The 27,294-nt window shown below is 45.3% G+C and overlaps 1 protein-coding gene across 1 annotated transcript in view; it reads left to right on the top strand.

The window, feature by feature from the left end:
• The window catches only part of slco5a1 (solute carrier organic anion transporter family member 5A1), a 31,269-nt gene that overhangs the window by 2,625 nt on the left and 1,350 nt on the right, over window positions 1-27,294 (top strand). The window contains exons 2-8 of the mRNA XM_076080721.1: window positions 12,621-12,753; window positions 12,859-13,076; window positions 17,530-17,694; window positions 19,684-19,882; window positions 21,906-22,065; window positions 22,502-22,743; window positions 22,931-22,995. Of these exons, the coding sequence (XP_075936836.1) occupies window positions 12,621-12,753; window positions 12,859-13,076; window positions 17,530-17,694; window positions 19,684-19,882; window positions 21,906-22,065; window positions 22,502-22,743; window positions 22,931-22,995 (1,182 nt within the window). The remainder of the gene's footprint in view (window positions 1-12,620; window positions 12,754-12,858; window positions 13,077-17,529; window positions 17,695-19,683; window positions 19,883-21,905; window positions 22,066-22,501; window positions 22,744-22,930; window positions 22,996-27,294) is intronic.

Here is a 27,294-nt window from a genome sequence, read left to right as displayed (position 1 = left end):
TACCCATTTCTCGAGGAGACTTACCCCCCCCACCCGGAATTACCGTGAGATGGTCCCCCCCACACACACCCATTAATGTAAACCCCTTCTCAATTTACTTCGGCTCAGAGGGGAGGAGCTGCTTGCTTTTCTAGGACAATGCGATTTACACTGAGGGTACTTCTGGTGCCCTTGGAGGAAGAGAAAGAGAGAGTGTGTGTGTGTGTGTGTGCGCGTCAGGATGTTATCTTTGTGTATGCATGCATACACACACAGTAGGGCATTCCCTCTGACCCGTCACCCCGTTTCCCAGCTCTGGCCCCACATCTCTATGGTAATGTAACGGGCACAGCATCTGAACTTTACCTCATCTTCTTCTCCACTTTGTTAGCGAACGGTGAAATGAGGGTGTAGTTAATTTGGCTTCGTATATCTCTCTCTTTTAGTGGTTTTATAGCACTCCTCCAGAGACTATAAGGACAAAACCTGGCAGCTCGTGTGTGGAAGTAGCCACCGTGTGCACATTTCTGCCTCTTTTCTCTCTTTCTGCTCTGACAGATTTACAGCATACCATTCTCGGCGTTACTATGGTGAACGTTTGTCTCTGAGGAGCCACTCCATCTTGTACGAAGGTGACTCGCTGAGGCTTCTGTTCTTCTGTTGAGTAACAGTTCTGGAGTAAACGAGAAAACAAACTTGATTTGAAACAACACCCGGCTTTTGTTCTCGATTTGCAGTCTCCGCTGTTTACTGTTGCCTCCAACACTCTGACACTCTGACAACATCTCCGTCTGATTTGGCAACGCTATGACCCACAGATCTAAATGATCAATAACCTAAATTCTCCTCATTGAATTGTTGATCCATTACAAGCTTCGGACAGTGGCTGTGACCTCCAGCTATGAGGGGGGGGCAACAACCTCTGTGATTTACAGGCTAATGATACTGAGAAGCTGTTATTGATGTGGGGTGAATGGAGAGGTCGGCTCTAATTAGATTGCTGTCTGCATGTCCGCGCCGCCTTCCAGACGAGGTGTATGAACTCAGTTTGCTGCAAAAATACAACTGGAATTCATACTGTTGTTATAACCCTTTGTTTGTGCACAGTTTGTCTTTAACAACCTGTTTATTGTCTTGACTTTGCAGCCACTTTGCAAACAAATGCACATGCGGCTGCCCCCTCTCTACATGCAGGATCATGTTAATCGATTCCTCCCGGCCTACAAAAGTCCCACTGCCTCTGCATTAACTCGTCTGTAGTGCCGATGACACACTCGTGAGTGTTATTGGTGCTTGTGTGCATTATTAATGTTCTGTTAGATGCTCACGGAAACACCGAGACGTCGGACGTAGGGCGGCCTGACATAGTGGGACTGTAGAGGGCCGTTTATTTTACTAAAGAGGAGGAGAAGAGGTGGGGCCCAATTTAGGAAGAGAAGGAGCTTTAACACCCACGGGGACGGCTTGAAGACTGGTCTTGTCTGCGCTCTCTGATATACACACACACACACACACACATGCTCGCATAAGCACAAGGGTTGTGTTCTCTGCTCTCTCCCTCTGACAAATTTAGAAAGAACAGTTGCTCTCAGTCTCTCTCCTAAAGTGTGTGTTGTGTGTGTGTGTGTGTCCACCAGATTAGAGAGAAAACAACAGGAATGAACATTTAATTCTCAGTCGTACCTCGCCGTGTTTTTTTATTAAGTATTACCAGTCACAGCCCTGGCGCTTTCCTTTCTGTGCTCACTCAGTCAATTCCGTTAAACTGTTTGTCCTATTCTGCCTAGCAGCCAAAGCAAAATGCAGATCTTGCACACACACTCGCACACAGACGCAAACACACACGCGTCCCTGGAGACGCTGCCTTCTCCCCGCCGCTCTCTCCGCCCCACCAGGCTGCTGACGGATCACATTTCGGGATCTGTTAGGGTACACGTTTGACCCCATCAGAGGCTGGCACACATATTAGAAGATGGCTGTTTCATCACTGTCCCCTTGGCTTATCCTCAAGGAAGCTTTAAATACTGCCGTGTCCCTTCACTCAGTGCTGTTACTCAGCAGCAGGCGACCTCTTTAGCTGCAGACTGCAGGCCTGCCAGCTCTGACCAGCACCACTACTACTATCATGACTCTCCTGTGAACCACTGACCCCTCTGAGGCGGATCCTGTGCCACTGATGACTCAAAAGCCTTTCTTTGTTTTTTCCTCTCTCCACCAACCTGCACTCCCTCCAGACAATTTGTCTTTTAATAAGTCCGCAGTCAGAGTAGGAGGGATGGAATAACGCGGAAAGCGTTCAGACTAGTGTGGGAGTGCGATTGTTTCCAGAGGCAGGGGTCCTGACCTCAGCAGCCGTAGTACGGTCAGCGCCTCATTGGCCGATGACTGCTGGACACTTTTTCAGTGTTGTTTTGAAAGTGTGGGAAGGTTCCTGGGGAAACGCTGCAAGAGGTTTTTCGTGATCGCAGGAATTCTGAGAAACCTTTTGTTTTAAGCTATGCGGGAAAGAATTATTATTATTTTTTTCTTTGTTCCCCCGCTGGCTCTTTGGTCCGTGTTGTTCTACCAAATCTGCCTTGATCCCTGGCTGTTGTTGGCTGGGGATTGACTTGAGATTAAATAATGCCCCCAAATAGCTTTTGAGGCGGTTCAATTGTGACTGCAGAGAAACACTGCAGGGGATTGTTGCTTCTCGTGTGTTTTTGGACGTTTAACACATTAGAAATCTGCTTGGGGAAATAAAACATGATTCAGATTTCCAGACTGATTAATGTTATGGCTGAGTGGTTTATGTGTTTGGTCAGATGTTCTACAGTCAGAGCAAAAAGCTCAGGCTGGCAGACACTTCCTCCCCCTCTACCCACGAAGCCATGAATCCTAATTATCGAGTGTCAGGGGGGGATTACATAATTACCTGAACCATGTCGGTCAATGTGGACAAATTACAGTACCACCATCTTACTTGCAAAAAGCCTTCTATTTTTATTTCTCACTTTACATTTCCCGTCTAGATGGATAGCTTTAATACTTCTTTATGTCCCCTGAGGTATCGCATCCGTTTCTACGTGTTTTATGGCCTGTAACAAAAAAAACAAACAAGAGGAGAGGCCACTCCACTTAAGATGTCCTTTGTCGTTTCGTCTCTACTGGCTGAAATCACTCAAAAACCTGAAGCCTCTCTGTGTATCTTCTCTGATTGAACTAATCAGCGTCATGAAGAGAAACATGCCCATCCCTTTTTGCCTGTTGTGTCCAGTCAGGAAATGAGTTATTGTCACTAAGTATCTGGCGCCAGGGGTGCGGTATGTCCTACGATGGCAATCAGAACAGAGGATACGGTTGTTATTAAGCACTAGATTCCTAGAATCGACATATCTGACCTGCATTAACTCTCTCTGGAATCAAGTGGTCGCGTATAGTGAACACACACGGCCTGTACGTCCACATCGAGCTCAATTACATCCCCCTCCGTGCCTCATCTTATCTGCTCGGCTCAGCCCGCCCTCCGAGTTGATTCAGCCTGTCGGGTGTTTGTTTTCCTACAGAAATGAAAAAAATCCCCCCACCGTCCGAGTGTTATGCCCTCAGAGCAGTGGACTGGCTATTGTTCTCCTTGACCCCTTTGCTGCTAAGATGGAGCGTGATGGAGGAGGGGCCGCTGGTATTAATGACATTTACATAAGTGTAAGAACATGTTGAGCACAAAAAAAAAAACGTATTATTGGTCACAAATTTGAGGATAATGTCAACAAATACGGTCCTCGACATGGACATCCACGCAGATTTGCTAACTACAGCGACATTGGTGAGACAACTAGAGCATTTATTTTATAAAATGTGTTTGATTCATTGACATTTTCTTTTCACTGGTTGTCCTTTTTGCTCGGACTCTTATTGTTGTCCCCTTCTGACCTTCAGCTGTTTTTCTAGTGTCCAGGCTGCACACACACACATGCACACTCAAATACAAATCTGTTGAAAAATAATGCATAAAGATTTCCCCGTGCACATTCTTCTGTCTGTTGCGGCGGCTCTGCCAAGCTCTGTTATGCCTCTAAATGTAGCGTTAAGCTGGTTGTGCATTATATAACTCGGGCTAATAGGCTAACGTGTAACTGCGACACTGCTCATTGGACAGACAGTGTTTAGACAAGAGCCGTCCACTTATGTTAGCTGATCCGAGTTTGCTCATTATTGTGGGATGTTTGGGAGAAAAGTTTTAATTTTACACAGTAGCATTCTTTTAATAGCCTTAAACAGGTAGGTACTATGGTCATCTTAAATAAAAGCCCGCTACTTTAATGCTAATTTTCTATCAGGTTTTTGTTCCTGTAGCGGTGTGTTTTACATTTTTGGGGGGCCTAGTTGTTGGAAGACCGTTGAGGGATGCGAATGGTGAGAGTGCAGCTGTTTAGAGCTGCCTGTGTGTGTGTGTGTGTGTATGTGTGTGTATGTGTGTGTGTGCACCTGCAGTTGGGGGTGGGTGAGGTTAGGGGCTTAGTGGGTTGTTGAGAGTGAGCACAAGTGTTTGTGTTGGTTTTCCTGCACAAGCATGCAGCGGTATTCAAACGTCTGTGCCCGTGCGAAGAGTCTGCAGAGAAGTGTGACCAGTCAATGGCGAGGCCGGCTTCAGACACTTGTGCCACAGTGTGCGGGCGGCACCTCTGCTGCAGACCAGGTCTACAACAGGCAATATGAATGAAAGCAGGGCTGCTATGTACTCACTCCATCTGCTGCGTGTTCTGCCACAGTCATTATATTCACACCAATAGTCCTCAAAGTATTCCAGATTAATGGTTAAGATCACATAAGCTCAGCTATTAATAATCGTTTAGCCTGTTATCCTTTCAAGATACCAGTGAAAACTATTTTCTCACTGTTGCAAGCTTTTGGCATAACACCTAAGCCCCGTACTCCCTACTCAAATGGATTCACACGCACACACACACACACACACACACATGCTCAGTGCCTAAGTATAATGTGGTTGCACCCCCCGGCCCAGATGTCCCTTTCACGGCCCCTCATCAGCTGAAAGATTATCTGCCACCCTCTCGAATGCTGGAACATTATGTATGCACAAAGTGGTGACGGCACTCCACCAGTGTGCGTGTGTTTTGGCGAGAGGTAGTGTAAGGATCCCCTCTGATTGGCTGGAACAGTTTTGATCAGAAGCTGATAATGAAGCAAGTTTAGGCATAATAACGGCATATGTTTCCGTCAACCAATGGAGGTAAACGCCCAGTGTTCCTCTCCACAATGACTCCAACGGTTTGATGAAGCTGTGAAGCTACAGTGTGGTCAATTTCCACTTGGAAATGCCTTTTTATGAACCTTCATTGTGCCCTTAATCTCACAAATCTGATGACTAATCCGAACCTAGACCAGCAATTTGTTGATTTAACAGCGTGTCCAGAAATGGGGGACAAAATAACCGTGGACCCTCTGTTCCTGCCTGTTGGCCTACCTGTGCATCATGATCTGTAAATTTGCTAGATACTGACCCGAACTTGTCTAAATAGGAGCTTTTATTGTGAAAATTCTTGGAACTGCCCTTCCATTGGAAGCAATTCATCAAGAATAGAATAGAAATTGTGTATTTGCTCAAGTTCTGTAAAAGGCACGGGAGTAAGATTCACAAAGAAAGATGTATTATGAGGAAAACCCACCAAAGATGGTGGATTAGACAATTAAGTATAGAGCAATAGGATTTACTCAATGTGGCAGTGTGTGAGAGATATTTAAAAAATGAAGTCCTATAAAAGGGCGGAGGCGCAAAGAAATTAGGCCCAGTCTTTGGATGACATTCCATCAGTAAGCCAGTTAAAGAGAGCTGTGTTGGCTTGTCACAAGGGGGGATTGTGGGGAAGAGAGAGTGAGATACATTACCAGCTGTCTGATAAATAATACTGGCATGGATGGCGAGAACTCTTCTCCTCTTGACTGACAACAACGTAGGATTCCTTTTGTGTACGGCATTCACAAAAATACCTTTCCAGCAGCTGGTGTGAACAGAATTTAACATGACAGTAAAATCACATCGCATCAACCATCTTCACTTACTCATTCATTTATACAACACTATGTAGGAATCAAGTGATGGATTCAGAGGCTCAGTCCCACGTTTAATGCAGCGCAGAACAGTGAGCCGCTGAGGACTGGCCTGGTGTGTGTTCTCCTTCCATCGCCACCATCCCACATCTTTTGCCCGTTTGCCATTTCGATTTCTTCTCATTCAACCGCAGCCCTCGGTCCCTTAAGTGTATGCTGACAGAAGTTAGCAGCGGCAGCAGCTTTGTGTTTCTTCTGCTGTCAGTGCAGGTCCAGAAGCCTGACGCCAGCATCGGAATCAGCAGAAAACGGTCATTTTGCATCAGAGCCGCGATCCGTGACCGTGGTGACGCACACGGGACGTCGTACCGGGGTCCCTCAGGAGAGCCTAAGCATGCTAGAAGCTTAAGCGGCAACTGATGAGGCTCACTGGTACAGCTGCCTTGTCTTTGCTGACTGGCTGAATCGCATCTGGTTAAAACGGTTAATAATATCAATGGCGAGGAAACGCACGAAGCGTTGACTCGCCTCCCTCCTGCAGCATTGGAGCAGCCAAAGATAAAGAAAATTCTCTTTTCACTGAATTTCTAAATATTTGAGTATCGACGAATAACGCAAGAGGGGGGGATGGGATGTGAAAAGCAGACTCAAGATGCTGATTAAGTCCTTTGTGCCCCTTGTGATAAGTCTTGTCTTTTGCTGAAGGGGCTTATAACAGTAACGCCCGGAGGTACAGCGGTTCAAAAGCCTGATGGGTGGCCTGAACGCCGATTTCCAAAGTCAGCTTTGATGTTGCTGTTCGTATGGTTCTGTCTGTACCAGTCTCACCTGCATACCGGGATCAAAGTTCTTTACTGTACTTGATCCATTAAAACATTCACCACATCCTGCCCACATTTCATTCTGATCTCATCCTTTTACCACCCACTGTTCCGCCTGTGGGACGCCAGCACTCTTTTCATTGACTAGTAGTACCGTACTATACAATGTTACATGAATACCATCAGATTATGAATGCATGAGTGGATTATATTCCCACCTGTTTGGCCATTGCAGTCATTTTAATGAATAGTATCGCATACAACGAAGCCGTCGGGTAAGCCAACAGTGAAAAGGTGCTCAAAAATGTTATATAGTTATATAGTCCACATTTACAAAAAACATTTGACAGATATTGTCTTGTATACTAAGTTCAAACTGTTTCCTGGCAATATGCACACACATGCAATCACATATTGGTATACCTGCCTGACGCTGCTGTGCCACTTCAAATTTAATCTTACTTGATGGAAACTGTAACGGTGTCTTTTTTTTTTTTCAATCGCACTTCATTCTCATTCATTTCCACCACCTCTACTACTACCGCTGTTAACTTCCCCCGGCCTATTTCTCTGTTCACACCCTCTCTCTCGACTTCCTCTTGATTCCCTCCCTGATGGTTCTCATTCTATAGGAGCGAAGCACTTGTACAAGTACCCATATAGACCGTTATTGACCTGATGCTGAGTGCAGGAGCACAATCGTGCAATCTCCGCTATGAGCGATAATTTGAATGTGGTGAAAGCATGAACGTCGGTAAATCAGTCTCCATTTATCTCTGCATTAATATGAGCGATGTGTACAGTATCTGTCGTACATACAGCTGCTTTATACTGTGTGAAAATCTTCTTAAGTTCCTTAAATCCGCGCAAAATATTTGAAGGCAACATGACAAATATATTGATAGATCTGCAACTGCAGCCTGCCAGAGCACAGTGCCATTATGCACGGCCGTCCGCCGTGTTTACCTTCATTAAAACATGCAAATGACACCCGGCTGCTACAGAATAACTGCCACACACCTCCACACACTTCAGACTGGTTGGCTGTCTGTGTTCTGCCCGGATTGATCCTTCCTTTCCAACTAATAATAAAAAAAAAACACTCATCAGCGGTTTGTTTTATTCTTGAAATGCGTTGCGGTGCAAATGCTGCTGCTTTCACATTTGAGGCTGCGATGAGACAATTAACGACCTGAAATAGCGTCCGATTGATCATCGGTACAGAACGTGATGCAACATGAGAGGATCAACGCGGGCATATATAACAAAGGCATATTAATGCTACTAGTCCCACTGTGTGCATCCGTGTATGTGTGAGGCCACAGCTCCCGTGCATGCCCTCTGGGTAGAATTGTAAGGTTAGGACTTGTAAGAAGACACTGCTGTGTCAGCAAGTTGCCATGACAATGCTGTCACCCCCCCCCCCCCCCCTGTTTCATTGTCTTTTTTCCTCTTGTCTTTCAGGGGGTGAGGTCACATGACTGAATTGATCCCTGTAACACAGGGATACATAGAGCACTGTCCCTCTCTTTTCGTCCTCTTTCACAGCCGCACAGATCATCCGTCACACAGCCGCCACCTGCAGCGTCACTTTCTCAAAGAGTCGGTGCAGCGCGTGAGGATTCTTAGTTTTGTGTGCGGACGTGTCGCATAAAGAGGATGTTATTAAATAAAGCGGAATGGCTGATTTCGATTTATTTCTGTCACACGGCAGATGTGGGAATCGATTACCCCGCGTCAGAGCAAATAGATAACGCGTGAGGCATAGCGTCGCATAAATCAACATGACACGGCTCTTGAATAATGCAGAGAAGACCGTTTTGATTGAATCTTTTTAGAGATTGGTTCGCTGGCGTTACCCACTGAATACAAATCCAAGGTAGTTGTGTTGCTGCCTGCCATCCTGCCTGGGCTTTGGAGGCTAATAGCCCGGTGGGCCGCTACATAATTGATTGTCTACAGAGAGCCAGGCTCACAGCTCTGCAGCCTTTATTGCAAAATGGTAAGAAAATCTGAACACAAATGAGACTTACTGCACATGGCCTACATGTAAACCTAAACACACACACACGGTGTGCTCAAATCCAGTTTGTGTGGAGTTACAGATGTGATAAAAGTGCCTCGCCTCAACCTTTGAACCCTGCAGTGTTCCGACAAGGCAGTGAACGTCCCGTCCTTTCTATTTTGTCTGCGCGATGAAATCAAATCATTAACCTGTGCTAATGAGTTCGGCCACCAGGGAGCCGCTTCATTAGGCGCAATGTGCTTCCTCATGGGGTCCGGTCGCTCTGCGTTCCCTTCCTTCATCCTCTGCTCTGCTCCGGCTGCGTCTCAAGGGTGAGGGGTGAGGAGAACAGAAGGTCAGGAGAGGAGAGGGGAGGGGGGGGGGGGGGGAGCGTTACAGACGACATTTTATTGTTGTGCCTGAAATTCCATTCACAGCCACGGCAACTGTTGAAGCCGCTGGGTGCCGTGTATCCCAGAGTTCCTTGCAGTTCTTGCAGAAGTTGTTTCAGGAAAGGGAAGTTGCTCCGTTGCAAGACTTAAGACTTACCGCAAAGCTGAAAGGAGCAATCAGTTAAACAAATTAATTGTATGTGAAGAGGATTGCAAGATAACAGAAACGCATTAAGATACAATGGATCTGCAGTGACGATATTTACACCAGTTCGGAAGCATCAGCAGCCACCTGGGCATTCTACCTTCCTGTAGTCATGCCTCATATCCACGCCTCTCTGCTGCCATTCGTCTTCTCTCTCTCCGACTCACCCCCATTCATTCCTTCGAGCTCTGAATGAGTCAGTGCAGCTCATGAATACAGACGGAGAGTCGGGAGGAGGCAGAGTGGAGACAACAGAGCCGCGCAGATCCCCGAAGGTTAGAAATGAGAGGGATTGTTGCTGAGCAAGCCTTACACTCTGTTACACAGCCGGATCAGTCGCCACAGACTCTCTTCCCTCCTTCTGTTTCTTTATGTTCCATCACTCTCGGCCGTTTTCCTCCTGCCTCATCTGTTCTCCTTTTTTTTTGTCTCCGCTTGCTCTCCTGGCCAATTTTCTTTCCATTTATCAGTTTTTATTTCCTTCTATATTACCTTCCTGCTTCTGGAATATTGTTGCGTAAATCTCCTCCTCCTGACACCGCCGTGTCCATCCCTCACAAATAATGGACCGGAAACTCTAAATTGAGGTCAACGGATGCACTATAAAACTCTCTAACCGTATCCCTCCTCTGTTCTTACCCATGATGCCCCTGTCACATGTCCATGTGCATGCACGTTTTAAGCATTCGTGTGTGTGTATTTAATATGCAGGGAGGAAGTGACCTTGCTTCACGGTAAAGTCACTGAGTTATAATCGATGCTGTGGTGCTTCTTTTGTGTATTTTTTTAATTTAATAACGGCAATGGAGAGCCACTAATGCATTACCTCCACACGTGTAGAAAGCCATATGAAGCCTGTAATGTGTCCTCCCTCACGTGCTGCTGGTAAAGGTGTGTTGCGTAATTGAGGTGAACCCGTCATGCGCGTCACATTGGCGCTCACCCCCTGTGCTCGACTGACGTTTGCGACCGCAGCCTGTGTGTGTGTGTGTGTGATGGAGCGCTGCTGCTGTGCCAGCATATTCCTCAATCCGATGGCTCTGCCCTGGCCGCCCTTCAGCCCGGCCTCCGCCCTCCAATCCCTTCATCCCTGAATATCACGGCTCGGTGCCAAGCGGGCAGGGTAGGGCGACGGATCCAGGCGCGGTTTACGACCCCCTTCGTCCTCCAATCGGACACGAGTGCTGTTAACGTGATGGATGGAGTGGCGAGACAGGCGCTTACACAATCACCCAAAGGGGGATGAAATATGGGGGATGATGGAGATTAAAGGGGCATCCAAAGGGACCACGCTTGGCGCTCAACCTTTGCCTAACGAGTGAACGGCTGGGTGCGCCCGGTGTATCTGGTTGAATCCTGGGTGTGTTTAAATGATGGTGTGTTATATTTTGGGGCACAGGAAGGGTCAGCAGTCTGCAAGGTGATGTAACGAGAATGATTCTTTTTTGGGCTTTTCTTTATGTGGCAGATGTTTAGTTGTATTGAAGATTAAAATCCATGCGTACCAGTCTCACCCTCATCTTTGTACATAGTCGGCTTTACAGCCAGACAGCCTATTATAGACTATGTTCTGTGCTTTATAGATTTTTAGAAATGATTTAGCTGTTTACCACAAGAGCGTGATTCACCAGCACAGGTATTGTAATTAATTGTTTATTGTCTTTGGTGGGTAATTTCTCCGGTTTCGTTGTGTAGCTGTTTGACTGCCACGGGGAATTGGTTCTCTCAGCCAGCAGGATATGAGAAATGGTGCAGTGAAAGGAGTTCCAAAGATGAAATGGGATATGCGAGGGACAGAGAAGTGAAAGAGGGAGGGACACCTGCTTAGAGAAGGGATTCATGTCTGCTAGATTTATAGGTATGAAACTGCCAAATGTATTTTTAAATGTATACACTCGCATAGACTTATACGTGTTTGTGTGTCCTATTTAGGCTGATAAGATTTGTTGGAGGGCCTTCTGTTCTTACAGTAATATATTCCTCTCTTTCACTCCCCAATAGTTCCGTTTTAAAGAAGCCGTGATTTAATTAACTGTGGATAAGGATGTGAGCTTTGGGACGTTGTTGGAACCGCACTATAGGCGTTAACGTGTGCTCTGTTGGCCACATCCAGGGAGGAATGGATTTCCAAAAGCACTCAAAGTGTTGGGATGAAAATATGAGGGCAGTAAAAGATGCAACCCTCCTGTGATGTAGGTGTGCTGTATGCAAATGTTGGCAGGGCGGCTGAAATGGCTTCTGAGGTTTAATTCTGAGAAAATCAAACTTTGTTGATGGAGAAGTGTGTGTGTGTGTGTGTGTGTGTGTGTGTGCACATCTGTTATGTAATCTGGCAGATATGTTTGTAGACATCTCGCCAGTGAAAATTGAAAAATAACTGTTCAGTCTACTTGTGAATGAGTCATTCACGGAAACATTTAATGCATATGCACACACACACACACGCACATCGTAAAAAGCTGATTCCTCCCCTCACACACACACACACACACATGCACTCTCACACCCTGACCGCTAGCAGCAATGTTCCAGGTGTAATTATAGAAAGTTTGCCCCCTGATTACAGCTAGTAAATGGCTTTGACTCTCGTCTCTGCTGGATGTCCACAGGAGGTTTTTCCACTTGTCCAACTGAGGTTATCTAACTTTAATGAGTTTTTCCCTTCCTGCGGCAAAGTGAGTGATTTGTTCACCTCCAGTGAGGGGCCCCGAGAGCCCCCGGGGGCTAATGTTTCACCCCACTCGCTCTCGGAGGTTTGCTGGCGTGGGAGAGCTGCCGGCGGGCCCTCCGGTCAGCGCGAGACCTTCCGGAGCTTTTAGGTCGGCTGCTACAGGCGCTTCAAAAGCTGTGAGATATGACCTCGGGGCCGGTGGAGAGTTCCCACTGATCTCGGTGCAGGTGTTCTGAATGTGGTGGACTATGCATCAGGGGTAATGAGCAGCACCCACGGGTCTGATTTAAACAGTTAACAGTAGGTCATTAAGAGTAGTAATGAAGGAAGTTGAACAAACTTGCTCTGAAACAAAGTGTTGTCGTCTTGTTTTAATAATGGGAATAAATGGAGAGTCATGCTCATCAAAATGTATAAATGAGTTATAGTAGCTCTAGTTTAAAGGGTGTTTGATGTTCTAGAAGTTTCTGATTGCTTCTCTCTGTGTCTCTTCCAGCCATCATGTACGTGATGGGAGCTCTGGGACCTGCAGCTGGCTACCTGCTGGGAGGCGTCCTCATCGGCTTCTACGTCGACCCCAAAACGGTCGTGAACATTGATCAGAGTGACCCCCGCTTCGTTGGCAACTGGTAAATATACACCTGTGCAATTGCCCGATCCCTTAGGTGCGTTTCTCGTGCAATGATGTGTTCTCAAGTGTCTTCACAACCCGCCCTGTCGTTTCTTCCCGTCAGGTGGAGCGGCTTTCTCTTGTGCGCCGTAGCCATGCTTCTGGTCATCTTTCCCATGTTTGCCTTCCCCAAAAAGCTTCCCCCGCGCCACAAAAAGAGGAAGAAGAAAAAGATGGGCTCGCCCGGCGACGTGTCCAGCGACGACGATGTGATGAAGGAAAAGTCCAGTAGCAAAGACCAGAATGTCTCCTCCTCCATGGGCTTTGGAAAGGACATCAAAGGTGAGAAACGGATAATATCAGCCTTCCCTTTCCGCCTCTGGAGGTGTCGCGAGTACCCGACATAAAGGAACTGTGAGTTATTGATGTACAAATGGCCCGTGATCCCATCGATGGCCAGGATTAGTCATTTTATCTAACAGCGGAAGCTCCGTTGAGATCTCATTTTTAAAGATGTTATTGATCTGTGACGGAGGAGGCTGGAAGCAGGGATTCACTTTAAACACGGGCAGTTTTGGTGGACATGTGGTTCCATTTACTTTAGTAGATTAATAGCAAACATGGCTTAAAGTCATAAATAATTCCTGTCAGTTGGGGACTTGCTGTTCAAATTTAGGACAGTCGGCTTTTGACATTATACTCTTCAAACAATCAGGAATTCTTCAGTTTTGAATAAAAAAAACATACAAATTAGGAAGATTTGAAATGGTTTAAGAGCATTTATTTTCCTTCTCTGAGTCAGATAGACCAGGGATCTCCTGGCTTTCCCTGGAAGAGCCCCCTGGTTAAAGCTCTATTCTGCTCCAGTGTTTCCCAGCTTCCTCTTGTCTGATTCTTTTTCAGCTAGACACCACACACACACACACACACACACACACACACACACACACACACACACACACACACACACACACACACACACACACACACTCGCTCTCTCTTAAATGAGCTCTCAGGGGACCTCAGTCACGTTCCCCCACACAGGAGTAGAGAGTCTAAGCAGCAGAGCAAAACTGTAGAGTGCATGTTTGCTCTCACACTCTTTATTATACGCAAAACAACTAAAGTGAATTTTAACATTTATTTAAATGGGTGTATAGCTCACAGAATCATGCTTATGTGCTTTCCCTGGAGCAGGATTAGTCTAGCAGATAACACGAAATGCAACCATGAATGCATTAAAGCTTTTTTTCAGACCAGCGGCTCTCCTACTGGTCTACTCGTCCCAGCAGGATGTTTGGGGCTGTTGTGCAAACTATGGCCAGTTTTGCCGACCCAGGCACTTCAATGTTTGGATCTGTAATGTATTATAGTGCTGTGCGTGTCCTTCTATTGAGGTTTGTGTTTCGTCCATCGCACAAATTCAGCACTTTCAGTGAAATGTGTGAAGAAGCTGTTTTCATCGAGGATTTTTTTTTTTTTTTTTTTTTTTTTTCCACTTCTGATCATCAGCAAACACTGAAAAATGCCAACACTGAATATTTTCAGTAGTGCACATCAGGGACGCACTTTTGACTATGGAATGTTGCAGACCTTGTGCAACTGCTGTTTGCAAGCAACTCTTAAAATGTCTTTCTTTCTGCTAGAATAGATGAGCCACAAATGTTCTATCACAATTATATTTCAGTGGCAGATACCCGACAGATACCGTGAAGCAAAGTGATATTTTACAAAAGTAGTTTCAACGAATACTTTCAAATAAGGTGTGACTCAACTCTCACTATTTAATTCTCAATGTTTAAACTTCCTGACGGATGGTAAGAAACTGACAAAAGGAATTAATCGATTGATCGACTAATTGCTTGTCAAGTATGTTCCAAGCCAAGGTGACATCCTCCCAATGTTATTTTAGAACCAGATCAATAATCAAGATAACTGGCGATACATTTTCTGTCGATTGACTAATCATTGAAGACTTTTATATAAATGTATAGCTTGTCTAATCCGTGATTTATTTCCCATCCAAATGTGGATTAAATTGGCCTGCTTTTACATTAAATGCTCAGATTACAGATTAGATTAGTTGTCGTAATTAAATTCATGAAATCTGTCAGAAATTTAAAGTGTTTTTAGACTGTGCCCACCATTGTTCTTAAAATCCCAGTGAAATGGAGGTTAGAGCGTCTTTAGCTTCTGTACTGTGACGTATTCCCCAGTGAGATGCATATTTGAGCGGTGCACAGTTACAAGAGGGGTATGAGTCACACAATCAAATGCATTTGATTGGACCGCTCAAATGGGTGGGCTGAGAATGTAGCCTGATACGGAGCTGCAACGGATTGTTTGGTCCACACACTCCTCCCTTCTCTATGAAAGTTTCCGATTGATTGGCTGGATGGATCTCATATTATTATTGGTTTAAACTGGTTGGTTGGGGATTTTTTTTTATTGCCACTGCTGAGGCTCGCTTCATGGGTTGAAACATCACTTGTTTAAGCTACAGTGCATTGACAGCTATCACAAATACAATGCTATTAACACCCGTCTCCTCGCAAAGAGAAATGTGCAGCAAAAAGCTGATGGAGGAGACGGTTTGACCAAGTCCTCAAATACATTTCCCACAAGAACGGAGCGAGTGTGGCAACTATTGCGAAGCCGGTGGTCGGTCTGATTGAGAGAGCAGCTGCTGTAGACGTCAACAGGACCTCGCCATCTGCCCCCCCCCCCCCCCCTCCAGACAAGATTACAGCCCAGCTCCACAGGAATGAAATAATTAGCGTCACCATTCTATTCATACCTTTTGTTTTGATCCGAGATAACATCGACAGATGCTAACATTGCCCCGCCTACAACAAGGTTAGTTGAATTAGTGCTAAGACGGCTATCCCCAAATAAATGCAACGTGCCGCCTTCATAATAACCTCCTTACTAAAATAATACTAATCCACTTTACATACTCCTGTCCTGCCTTTTTCTTTTGTTCTTTCTGTTCTTCGTCTGTGTGTGTGTGAAGCACATGAGACAGCAGACGCCCCTCATGATAGCTGTATGACTGTAAAGTCTTAATATTTGCCCTCAACACGTGGCTTAAAACACACACTGATGTCTGACTTTTGTTGCCAAATGTGGCCCTTCACAGACCACATACACTCACAGAAAGAGAGTGAGAGAGGAAAAAAGACTTCACAGAGAACAGGAACTGAGGTAGATGATAAAATCCCCAAAACTCATATTCTGCTGATAAATTCTCTCTCCTCTGCCATTTATCATTCCGTATCTAATTAAAGTTAAAACGATCAGCCCCCAAAGTTAAGATTCATTTAAATAGAGAAACGTTGCGTGCACATAAGTGACCTCGCTTCTTTAAGTTCCTGATAATCATTTTAGAGGAAGGGACCTCTCCTGGCCTTTTTGGATATCAACTGCAGGAAAGAAGCGAAGAGAAAATCGTGTCTCTTGTGAGCTGAAAATATGAATCTTTATATTCGTGGCCTTAATTTGAATGAATAACCCGATAGTTCAATCTGATTCTTCTTTTTCCATTGGATGTAAGACGAACGAAATAACAAAGCAGACCTCCGCTCTCTCCAGCAGTGTGTTCCAGATCAAGGACAGTTTGGAGATGTCGTCCCCGCAGCGTGTCCTGGGTGTTCTCCGAGGTCCCTGTGGACTGCGGAGATCCCCGTTCTGTCAAACCTGCTCCTGAAATCTTTTGCCCTCCGTCTGGAGATGAAGGAGCTTGTATGTTGCGGTGACCCTGAGGACTGTGTTCTCTGGCAAAGACATTTTAAAGCAAACTTTTGAAATGCGAGAGACTAGACACTGAACAAATCAGGACAACCATCATAGTGGTCCTAAAATGATCTGACAGACGTAGTTTTCTCTCTCTCAAAGTTGTGACATGATTCCATATTAAACGGGATGTTAGGAATGGGACTTACAGTTGAGAGGAACATGATTTGATGCTTGTAAATTGGGCAGGAGAATGGCAAAATGGACATTGATGGTGTGTCATTTTCAATCTAATCGGTCATTTTGTGCTGAGTAAGGAACTGAATCCCCTCTAGCTCCTGTTTGTTTTATTCTGCATAGCAGAAAGTGACATTAGATGTTTATCTTTAGTGATCAATGGATCCATAGAGGAAAGCTTAAAACCCCCGTTCTGCCTGGTAACAGAAATGTATACTTACAGTGTGACCACATGACTTTTGACTTTCAGGCTGAGAGGGTGTTCTCCATCATGTCAGCCAAATCGTATGGACACTGCCCCTCGGGCAGTCGTAAAAAGGGCATGCTTGCCCTTGTTATGATGAACCAAGGATGACGGCATTCGGGCTGGATTTGCAGAGCGTGGATTGTTTTGGGCTCCCGGCAGAAATGCACATGATCCTCATACTTTTATTATACATCAAAACCTGCCGGTAGCTAGATGGCTGTTTTTCAAGCTTCATAGGGTTTCAGGCTACAATGGGCGTCTGTGTGTTTGTCTTGTTTGTTCCTGCAGTCTGGCGTGAAACAAGGATAGTTGCTACCAGATGTAATGAGACATGGTTGGTTTATTTATGTGTTTTTCAGAGACATTTAAAGACGGTGTTGTATTTACTCATTATTACACGAGGTAATTATGACACCAGCTTCTTCTTATTTACAGCTTTCCGGTAATGACCCTTCTTCTGATGATTCCGTCGAGCTCAGCTGGTGTGGGGCGTGAGAGCCAAACGAAGAGGCTGATTGTGTGTTAGTTGCCGAACCACTGTAATAAAGTGCTCTGTTCTTGTCTTGTATCCCTCCCCAGAACTCCCCAAGGCAGCCCTGAGGATCCTCAGCAACACGACCTTCCTGTTCGTCAGCCTGTCCTACACGGCAGAGTGTGCCATCGTCACCGCCTTCATCACCTTCATCCCCAAGTTTATCGAGTCCCAGTTTGGTATCCCCGCCTCCAGCGCCAGCATATACACCGGTGAGTCTAAAAGGGGCGTCTGTCAATCGACTCCATCACAGTTGCAGAAGCAGAGTCGGGCATAAATAGAGTTGTCTTGTGAGTGATTGTGTCCCCTGTGGGGCCACCATGAACGATGTGTGGGAGCCTGTAATGAGGGAGCCTGTAAATTGTGCACCACAGATATATCATCTACAGATCCAAGCCAGTCGTACTAAAACGCAACAAATTTGGTTTCAGGATTATTAGGAGTGATTGAAAATTCAATTAAGTCTGTGTGTGTGTGTGCGTCCATGTATTCTAGCTAACATATGGTCACCTCTGGATGCACATACAAACACACGCACAATGCCATTGCCTCATCTCATTTGCCTGTTGCCAGGATACAAGGGGTAAGGGCAAGAGGGCGGTGCGGTTGCCATGGCTACTTGAACGATGCCAAGCTGCTGGGATGTGATGTTCGGTGAGGAGGAGGAGGAGAGGGCGCTCCTGTTGATGGGAGCACAGTGCTTCCTCAGACAGACAGACGGATGGACTTGCCAACTGACATTTCTCTGATTGTTTTTTTTTTTCAAGACGGGTCAACTACGGGAATATCATTACATTTCCTGTTCATTGTGTGTTATTTGTTCAAACTGCTGTGATTGGATGTAAAACATCCTGCTTCAAATGCAACAAATAACCAAATAACTGGACTCATAAAACATCAACATAACTTTGCACTTAATCTTGAAGTATTTGCACTGTTACGTTCATTGCATCTAGTATTAGCAGCATTAGCCACAGTGGCTAACGAGTCCAAAGAAGGCTATAAATAAAAATATATAATAGCTTTGTCTTACTATATGCCAAGCGATCTGTAGGAAGTGAACCATAAACACTGCAATGTAGAAATAAAAGATGTCAAAATATGATAAATGGAAATCTCACAAATGACCACCTCGGTGAGTCCGTATCGCTACTACATGCTGATTAGACGTCGCTACAGAAATAGCACTGGAGCCCGTCGCACACGCCTCCCTCGGATGCAGTTTCCCCCATTATGCTCTTTCTACGCTCTGACTTCTCTTCTTCTATCTCTGCTGTACGAGCTGACAAAGCAGTGCAAAGGTTTGTCATGAGATTCACAACGTCTGTGATGTAGGATCTCTATAATAGATTAGCACCGACATGCTCACATTCATCAAATGACTCTCAATCCAGATAAAATATGTGTAGAGCACTTGTGTGGCAGTTAATCCTACAAAATAGTTTGTGTGTGTGTGTGTGCGCCTTATGTCACTGTGATATGATATCTGGCGTGGCTGTATACATGTTTAATCCTGCAGAAAGCACAAGGTTTTAGCACATAAACATGCACTTAACAGGACAATGTTATGGCACAGCTGTCTGTTGCCGAGCTCTCTCAGAGTGTCCTCAAAGAGACACATTTTCTATCTCTGACGACCCTTCACCCCCGCCGACTGACCCCCATCTTGCTCGTTAAGCAGGCGCGAGTGCCTGTGGCCGGTGCTCGAGGGCTGACCATGTGCAACCTTCCCCGGGCCTTAACTCCTGCACAATGTGACACTTTACACCCGGTTCCAAGTTGCCAGCAGCAGAGCTTTGCCTTTTCTTCACGCTGTCAATTAGACCAGCTCTAGTGGACCGAGGGCGCGTGCTCTGTGCTGCCACAGAGCACAGCTGTCTATAATGACTCAGTGGTAGCCCACAGCGTAGCTTGGTCACAATGATGGGGCAAATCCTCTTGTGATCCCACCATACAATCGTTTATATGAAGCCATGACGAGTTCACATTATTCATGTTAGTGCTCCTGGTTTCAAATACTGTAGATCAGATGCTTCTCACTCAGTCAGTCGTGCATTACAGCAATTAAGTCAGTGTTAACATTTTTTTTCTTGCCACCAATTAGCTGCTCTATTATTATGCCGTTCATGCCGCAACACTTCTGAAGTTTTTTTTCCCCCCCTCCATCTCACCCTCTCTTCTTTTCCCCCGATGTCTCGCAGGTTTGATCATCGTACCCAGTGCCGGGGTGGGCATCGTGCTGGGGGGCTACATCATCAAGAAGCTGAAGCTCGGCGCCAGAGAGTCGGCCAAGCTGGCCATGATCTGCAGCGGGGTGTCTCTGCTCTGCTTTTCCACACTCTTCATAGTGGGCTGCGAGAGCATCAATTTAGGAGGCATCAACATACCTTACACCACTGGGTAAGGACCAATGTCTATGCTATGTATTCAATATGACTCGTTTTATGTGTGCGGTACATGAAGCCAGGTATACATTTGTTTCTAAACGGCTTATTTAAGGAAAAGTCTGCTTATGAATTTATATCTATCTATAGAAATACAGGAGAAAGGTGTGGGCCATCATGTGTTGGGAGTACAAATGATTAATTGGCAACACTGGCATCTGCTCTCGTGGCTCCGTTGACTCACTCTGCCACCTCTATTTCTGAGGCTGGTGCTCAACACCACATCAGCAGCCAGGCTGCACAGTTAACACAACAAGTCATCCGATGTGTCAGCCCCTGCAGACAGAAATACGGAGCGGCCGGTCTGTTGGCACACACGACTATTAAACACACTCTTACAGAAGCAGAGGGGCACTATGATGCAAAAGACATACAAATATAACACATATCTACTGTATACAAATTCTAATGTTTCATAACTTATTCTGCCAAATGTCGCGTAATCATTTAATTTAAAAGTATTAGATGTATAAAAATACTTTTTGATAATGGACCTGGTTGCCTTTGTAGGCCAACTGCATCATCTCAGAAGTTCACAAAAACACTGAACACAAAGAGGTGAGACTGCTGAACCTCTGTGAATTTACTTTTCACATAACTAAGTTAACCATAGTGATTATTTGCCAAATAGTTACCGGGCCCTTTAAAGCCCCACGGCTGACCCGTTAACAACTGTGGTCTTTGTTTAAGCCAGTGTTTATAAGAGGGGTCAACAAGACGTGTGAGCCAGTAGCGGCTCCTCATTATGAACAGCACTGGTCACTAGTCGCCGGTAGCACCCACATGAGGAATGTTTAGGCCAAGCCCACCCTTTGTGTCACTAGTCTAGACATAACTCTCCCCCGCTGGCAGGCTGGAGGCTATTTTACAGAAAAAGGACAAGACAAAGTCTAAAGGTCCTCAACTTTTTCAGAGCCAAGAGATGAAGTTATGTAATGTTCTTGAATATCTGCAAAAGCGTCGCATGATTATGAGTCTGGCCTGTATGCTTAATGAAAAGCTGCTGTGTAGTGAGTCGGCGGTCCAATGCTCAGAATCAGCTGAACACAACTTTGTGTCCTCTGTTACAAAGCATCTTGATAAACCTTCACTCTGCCTGTTCAGTGTCTGCAGCACTAAACCACATTAAGCCACTCGGCCTCTTGAACACTCTGCTCGGGTGCCACAACATCTGGAGAGGTCAGTGAGAGCCGGGGTTTAGTCTGGGGGGAAAAAAGACATGTGCAATCAGTGCAGTGAGCCGGTGACTCAGGCAAGGGCTAATGCCTTTTTTTACACACACACACACACACACACACACACAGTCTCTCTCCCTCACACACAGTGTGTGGAATGTAACACTGTTATGTCAGGGCCTACTTCCCCTGTGACAACCAATATAAAAATGAGGCTGAGTTTCACTTTATGGTCTTGTGAAAAATGACGTTCCACTGATTTCAAGAAGTAGCAAAAGATATTTGTATGTTTTTTCCTGTTTGGTATCTTAAACACATAATAACAATATGTATTGTCAGTGTTGGTTTTGTGTATGTAAGTGCACGCTGCAGCGTCGCTCCCAGGCTGTTGTGTTGTCGGGGTCCCGTCCCCGGCTGTTCCGCAGGGCTCAGAGCGAAGCCTCCCAGAGAAAACCCAGGACTCGCTTCACTGCTCCCGGTTTAGACAAAGTCAAAGTCCAGCGTCTGTTCCCACACTGCCTCCCGAGGCACTGGAGGTGTCACTCCCCACCCAATGGCTGCTTGGGTCTTTGTTTCTTGCTGAAACAAACGTTTCTAGAGGGGATGCCATGCAGGGAAGAAGAGAGGGGAAAATAAGTATCATCCTCTTTGCACCAGGAAGCATTGGGTATCTCCAAAGTGGGATTCAAAAAAAGAAAATAAACCTTCTCAGTGCATGTAGCCCCTGCACTAAAACAGTCTATTAAGTGGATATAATGGGTCCCTGTTGTTCCTAACAAATGTTTTCTGTGTCCCTTCGTGCAGTCCGACTCTTACGATGACCCACAGGAACCTGACGGGCAGTTGCAACGTGAACTGTGGCTGCAGGAGCCACGAGTACGCTCCGGTCTGCGGCTCTGACGGCATTACCTATTTCAACCCCTGTCTGGCTGGATGCAACACCGTGGGCAATGATAGCACCGGGGTAAACTCATACACACATAACGCATGCTCGCTACGCCCATAGCTTCATTGCTTTCTTGTTTCGGAAATAATTGCTATGTAGCCATTTATACATCAAGTAGAATGCAAAATTCTGATTTCAGAGAACGGACACACTAATAATCACAATGAATACACAAAGACCTGTTCTCTGTACATTCTGCTCCCATAGCACAGGAAGTGTCCGACTCCACGACAATGTCAGATAGGAAGTTATAACAGCATGAGGAAAAGGAATGTCTAGATTGCACCATATCCCTGGTGCCACCCATTCAGCCTGTGTGTGTGTGTGTCAATGTAGCAACAATATCAGTAATGTTTGGAATCAGCGTCAGATTTTAGTCATCTTACAAAGAGAGCTACCCCATCCGAGTGGGCATGTATGTGCCCATACATACTTGTATTGTTTCTCACCACAGATTAGGAACTACACAGACTGTGGCTGTGTGCAGAGCAGACAGGTCATCACCCCATCCTCCGGCGGCCAGGTCAACCAGCTCCAACTGGTCATCGTTAAAACCTACCTGAACGAAAACGGCTATGCCGTTTCGGGGAAGTGTGACCGCACCTGCAACACCCTCATCCCTTTCCTCATCTTCCTCTTCATTGTCACTCTTATCACCGCTTGTGCCCAGCCCTCCGCCATCATCGTCACACTCAGGTAAGTGACTGGCTCTGCCAATCATCACAGAGTTCTCACAGTGCTGTTACAGCTGGTTGTTAGTTTCAGTTCATGTCCACTTTGCTTAAAGTCTCTTTCTGTCTGTTTTACAATTATAATACATGGAACATTTTTTTCTTTTATTTGAATGCAGTGAATCATTTGCATGTTGCGTCTCCTTTCTCAGGTCTGTCAAAGCACAGGAGAGGCCTTTTGCTCTTGGGATGCAGTTTGTCTTGCTCCGAACTCTTGGTAAGTTCCTGAGTATTTGCGCTGTGTTAAATGATAAACATATTAGGACCACATACTGTGTGTTTTGTGACCTTGTTTATGGGTTTAAACTACTATAATCCCTTGTCGATTGTATTCAATTTGCTGTTTTTTTAAGGTTAAAAGGATTTTGGAAAGGAGAAATGGTTTCAATGAGTCAAAGCAACATATTTGTAATAAATCTGTCAATAATTGGACAGTAAATGACCACCTGAGCAGCCCTCAGGGTTAGTAAACACTGCCCTTACATGCCTCAAATCTGCTTGGTATGGCTGTGTGAACATAAAGCTGCCACATCACTTCTCTTGAACCACTGAAGGATTTTAATTTTGTTATGACACTATGTTGTGTCTGTTTCTTTTGACTTCTTCATTACTATATATACTATATATTCTTGTGTAATAATTTCATGACATACTAAATTAAAACTTTTGTATGACTTTTATGTCATACTATACCATGTCATTTTTTACAATATACTTTTTTCGACATACTACTTTAGATATTTTTGACTTATTGTTACATACTGTACTATGACTTTTTAAAATATTTTATGACTTACTATACTATGACTCTTACCTTTTTTATGAAATACTATTACCTTTTAGGACATTTGTTGCGACCTACTATACTGTGACTTTTTATGATAGACTATATTTAGCATTTTTTAACATACTATACTATGCATTTTTACGACACATAATACTATGACTTTCTGATGACTTTTTATGACACATACCATCATTTTTTGATGACTTTTCAAGATGTACTAGACTTTTTATTACTTTGTATAAAATACTAATGACTGTATGACTTAAAAACTTTTTTCGACATACTATACTATGACCTTTTTTTTCCTTTTTCAACAGTTACTTATTTTACAACTGTATGATTATAAATACTATATTTCAAAATATCACTCGATGAGCAAAGCTCTTGTCACGGGGTGTGGTGGCCGACCCAAACGCAGGCACAGAACAGGGAGTACGAGCGTGTAATGGTTTATTTACAGGGAAAACAGCGAGGAAATCCAAGGAGGGCGAGGGTGGAATCCAGGCAGGACGCGCGGCAGGGCAGGCAGACTGGGGAACCGGGAGGATGAACCAAACTGCAGGAACAGGAAGACATTGTCAATGCAATGAAAAGACAGTTGGTTAAAAACTCTGAAATACTTTCAAACAGAGCGGCTGCGAACGAACAAACTACCACATAAGTTGTAACATCGATCTTGCGAAGAGTGGATGAAGAACCGGGGTAGATATACTGTTGGAAGGCAGCTGGGTTGACTGGGCAGGTGAGGTGAATTGTAATCAAGAAGCCAGGAGGAGACTAGGTCCGAGCCACCCCATAAAACACACACACACACACACACACACACACACACACGGCTTGGCCGTGACGGCTCTCTAACTAAGTTTTACTGTACTTTACTCTCAGTAAATAATCAATGTTAACAACTTGATATTAAAGGAGTGATTTGGTAATCCTAAAATCACTATGGTGGCACCAAACACCCTGAGCCAAATTACGTAAAGTGGTAGCAGTCAAAGTCTATTCTGAATCCAAAGTTACAGGTCAGATATGCTACTGGTTTACACGACAGGAGTTTGGTGTGAGTATCTTACCACAGCATCCTACATCGGACACACCGGAAGCCTGAAGTGAGCTCTGAGGCAGACTGGCACGCAGACTTCCTGCTCCCTGGTAGCATTGAAGACTGGTCGACCTTATTTACGCAATGCTGACGCAGCCTGTGGCTTGCCCCACACAGCGATAACCAACTATGCAGGGCTTTTAAGGGCGCGACTGTGTCTTCCCCACAGTTCGATCGCCAACCGTCAGCATTGGCTAAGAGAAGCCAGGGCTACTACCAGAGAGTCCCTCAGGAAGCCTGACCACAATCCCATATATATATAACTGTAATAGCTACTATGAGCAGTGGTTTTGCCGCGGCCTGCCTCAGAGCTGTGGAGTTGTTGAAAGCAGTAGGATGCTGTGGTAAGATACTCACACCAAACTCCTGTCCTGTAAACCAGTAGCATATCTGACCTGTAACTTTGGATTCAGAATAGACTTTGACTGCTACCACTTTACGTAATTTGGTCAGGATGTTTGGTGCCACCATAGTGACTTTAGGATTACCAAATCACTCCTTTAATATCAAATTGTTAACATTGATTATTTACTGAGAGTAAAGTACAGTAAAACTTAGAGGGCTTTGCTTATAGGAGTGCTATTTTGAAATATAGTATTTATAATCATACAGTTGTAAAATAATTAACTATGTAAAATGTTGGGATTTACTCTAACTTCCTACATTAGGACAGTGTTTGTATGCTCTCGTTCACTCACAACTCTCTCTGGCTCCTACTCTATCAGCTGACAGTGGGCGATTTTGCCACGGCCTCCCTCAGCCAATCATATGTTTCCCGTCAAACTTTAAAGACCTGTTCTCTTCTCTGCAGTCAGTTGTCATTTCAGAATCGATGTGACCCTCCTCCTCATTCATCATCACATCCGCTGCTCAAGGTTTCTTCCACTGAGCTCAGTCCCACTCCACATGCCATCGTCTAGATCTTCAACCTACCAACTATACCAACCTTCCAACTACATCGGACACACCGGAAGCCTGAAGTGAGCTCTGAGGCAGACTGGCACGCAGACTTCCTGCTCCCTGGTAGCATTGAAGACTGGTCGACCTTATTTACGCAATGCTGACGCAGCCTGTGGCTTGCCCCACACAGCGATAACCAACTATGCAGGGCTTTTAAGGGCGCGACTGTGTCTTCCCCACAGTTCGATCGCCAACCGTCAGCATTGGCTAAGAGAAGCCAGGGCTACTACCAGAGAGTCCCTCAGGAAGCCTGACCACAATCCCATATATATATAACTGTAATAGCTACTATGAGCAGTGGTTTTGCCGCGGCCTGCCTCAGAGCTGTGGAGTTGTTTAAAGCAGTAGGGGTAGGTTGAAGATCTAGACGATGGCATATGGAGTGGGACTGAGCTCAGTGGAAGAAACCTTGAGCACCGGATGTGATGATGAATGAGGAGGAGGGTCACATCGGTTCTGAAATGACAACTGACTGCAGAGAAGAGAACAGGTCTTTAAAGTTTGATGGGAAACATATGATTGACTGAGGGAGGCCGTGGCGAAATCGCCCACTGTCAGCTGATAGAGTAGGAGCCAGAGAGTTGTGAGTGAACGAGAGCATACAAACACTGTCCTAATGTTACAGGTCAGATATGCTACTGGTTTACACGACAGGAGTTTGGTATCTTACCTGCCCCCTGGTAGCATTGAAGACTGGGCGGAAGTTGTCACGCTGACAACTGACGGGGGACGCTGGAGAGTCCAACTCCGCTCAGTCTGGCAGTTTTTGTTTGTTTGTTTTTCCTACCCTAATCACAAATTAACCTACATTTTGGTTTTATTTAACAGTGTCGTTAAGTTCAATCACCGTAAATAGCCGTTATTCTCTGTTTTTGAACTCTACTGCAACGCTTCGTCTTGGATTTGTTTGCTTACCTGTTGCACCTGCTCTCCACTGCTACCGTCTACTCCCTGAACAACTAGCTGGCGGTCTCTCGCTAGCCGGCGGCTACCGACGAGCCAGCCGGCTCCCTGCTGGATACTCGTGTCCATGCTCCTTGCTCCTGCCCTGAGGCGGGTTGCCTGGATAGCCTCTCCTGGTCCTGGTGCGGTCAGTCTGACTGCTGCTTCTTCAGCTAGCTGTTAGCTAGCCGCCCTCCAGTCCGCGTGTAGCTAACGTTGGCAGCTGACTGAACTGCCTCCTCCGTTTCCTCGCCTCATCCATCACCACTTTTTCACTCAGCTCCGATCTCCTGCCTGTTATGGATTATCCTGACGTGCCTGTCACTTCTCCAACTCCGGTCATCAGGTCCGTGGCTACCGACAAAAGACCTCAGGCTGGAAGCCAGCTCCTACCTGGGTGTTGAGTGGTTGAAGATACTGAGGTTAAATGGCACAAGCCATCTGGCTTTATTCGAACTTGTGATGGAACACACATGTTCCATCCAGCATTCTATTCCAGCATTCTATTCCAGCATTCTATTCTATTCTGTTCTATTCTGTTCTGTTCTGAAGGGCAGATAATGTCTCCTTTTATCAATCCACTATTTGCTAGTCCAGCGTTCACTATGTTTTCCATGGCACAGTTTTCACAAAACTCCACCTATTATGACCCATTAGCAGTAATGACATAGCGCTGTATATTACAAAACAAATATTTTGTTTTTTTCTGCTTTGCAGATTGCAGA

This window comes from Anarhichas minor, unplaced genomic scaffold (assembly GCF_050575085.1).
Source record: "Anarhichas minor isolate MPS153535 unplaced genomic scaffold, ASM5057508v1 ptg000074l, whole genome shotgun sequence".
NCBI classification, from domain to species: domain Eukaryota; kingdom Metazoa; phylum Chordata; class Actinopteri; order Perciformes; family Anarhichadidae; genus Anarhichas; species Anarhichas minor.
This window is presented reverse-complemented; position numbering and strand designations above follow the sequence as displayed.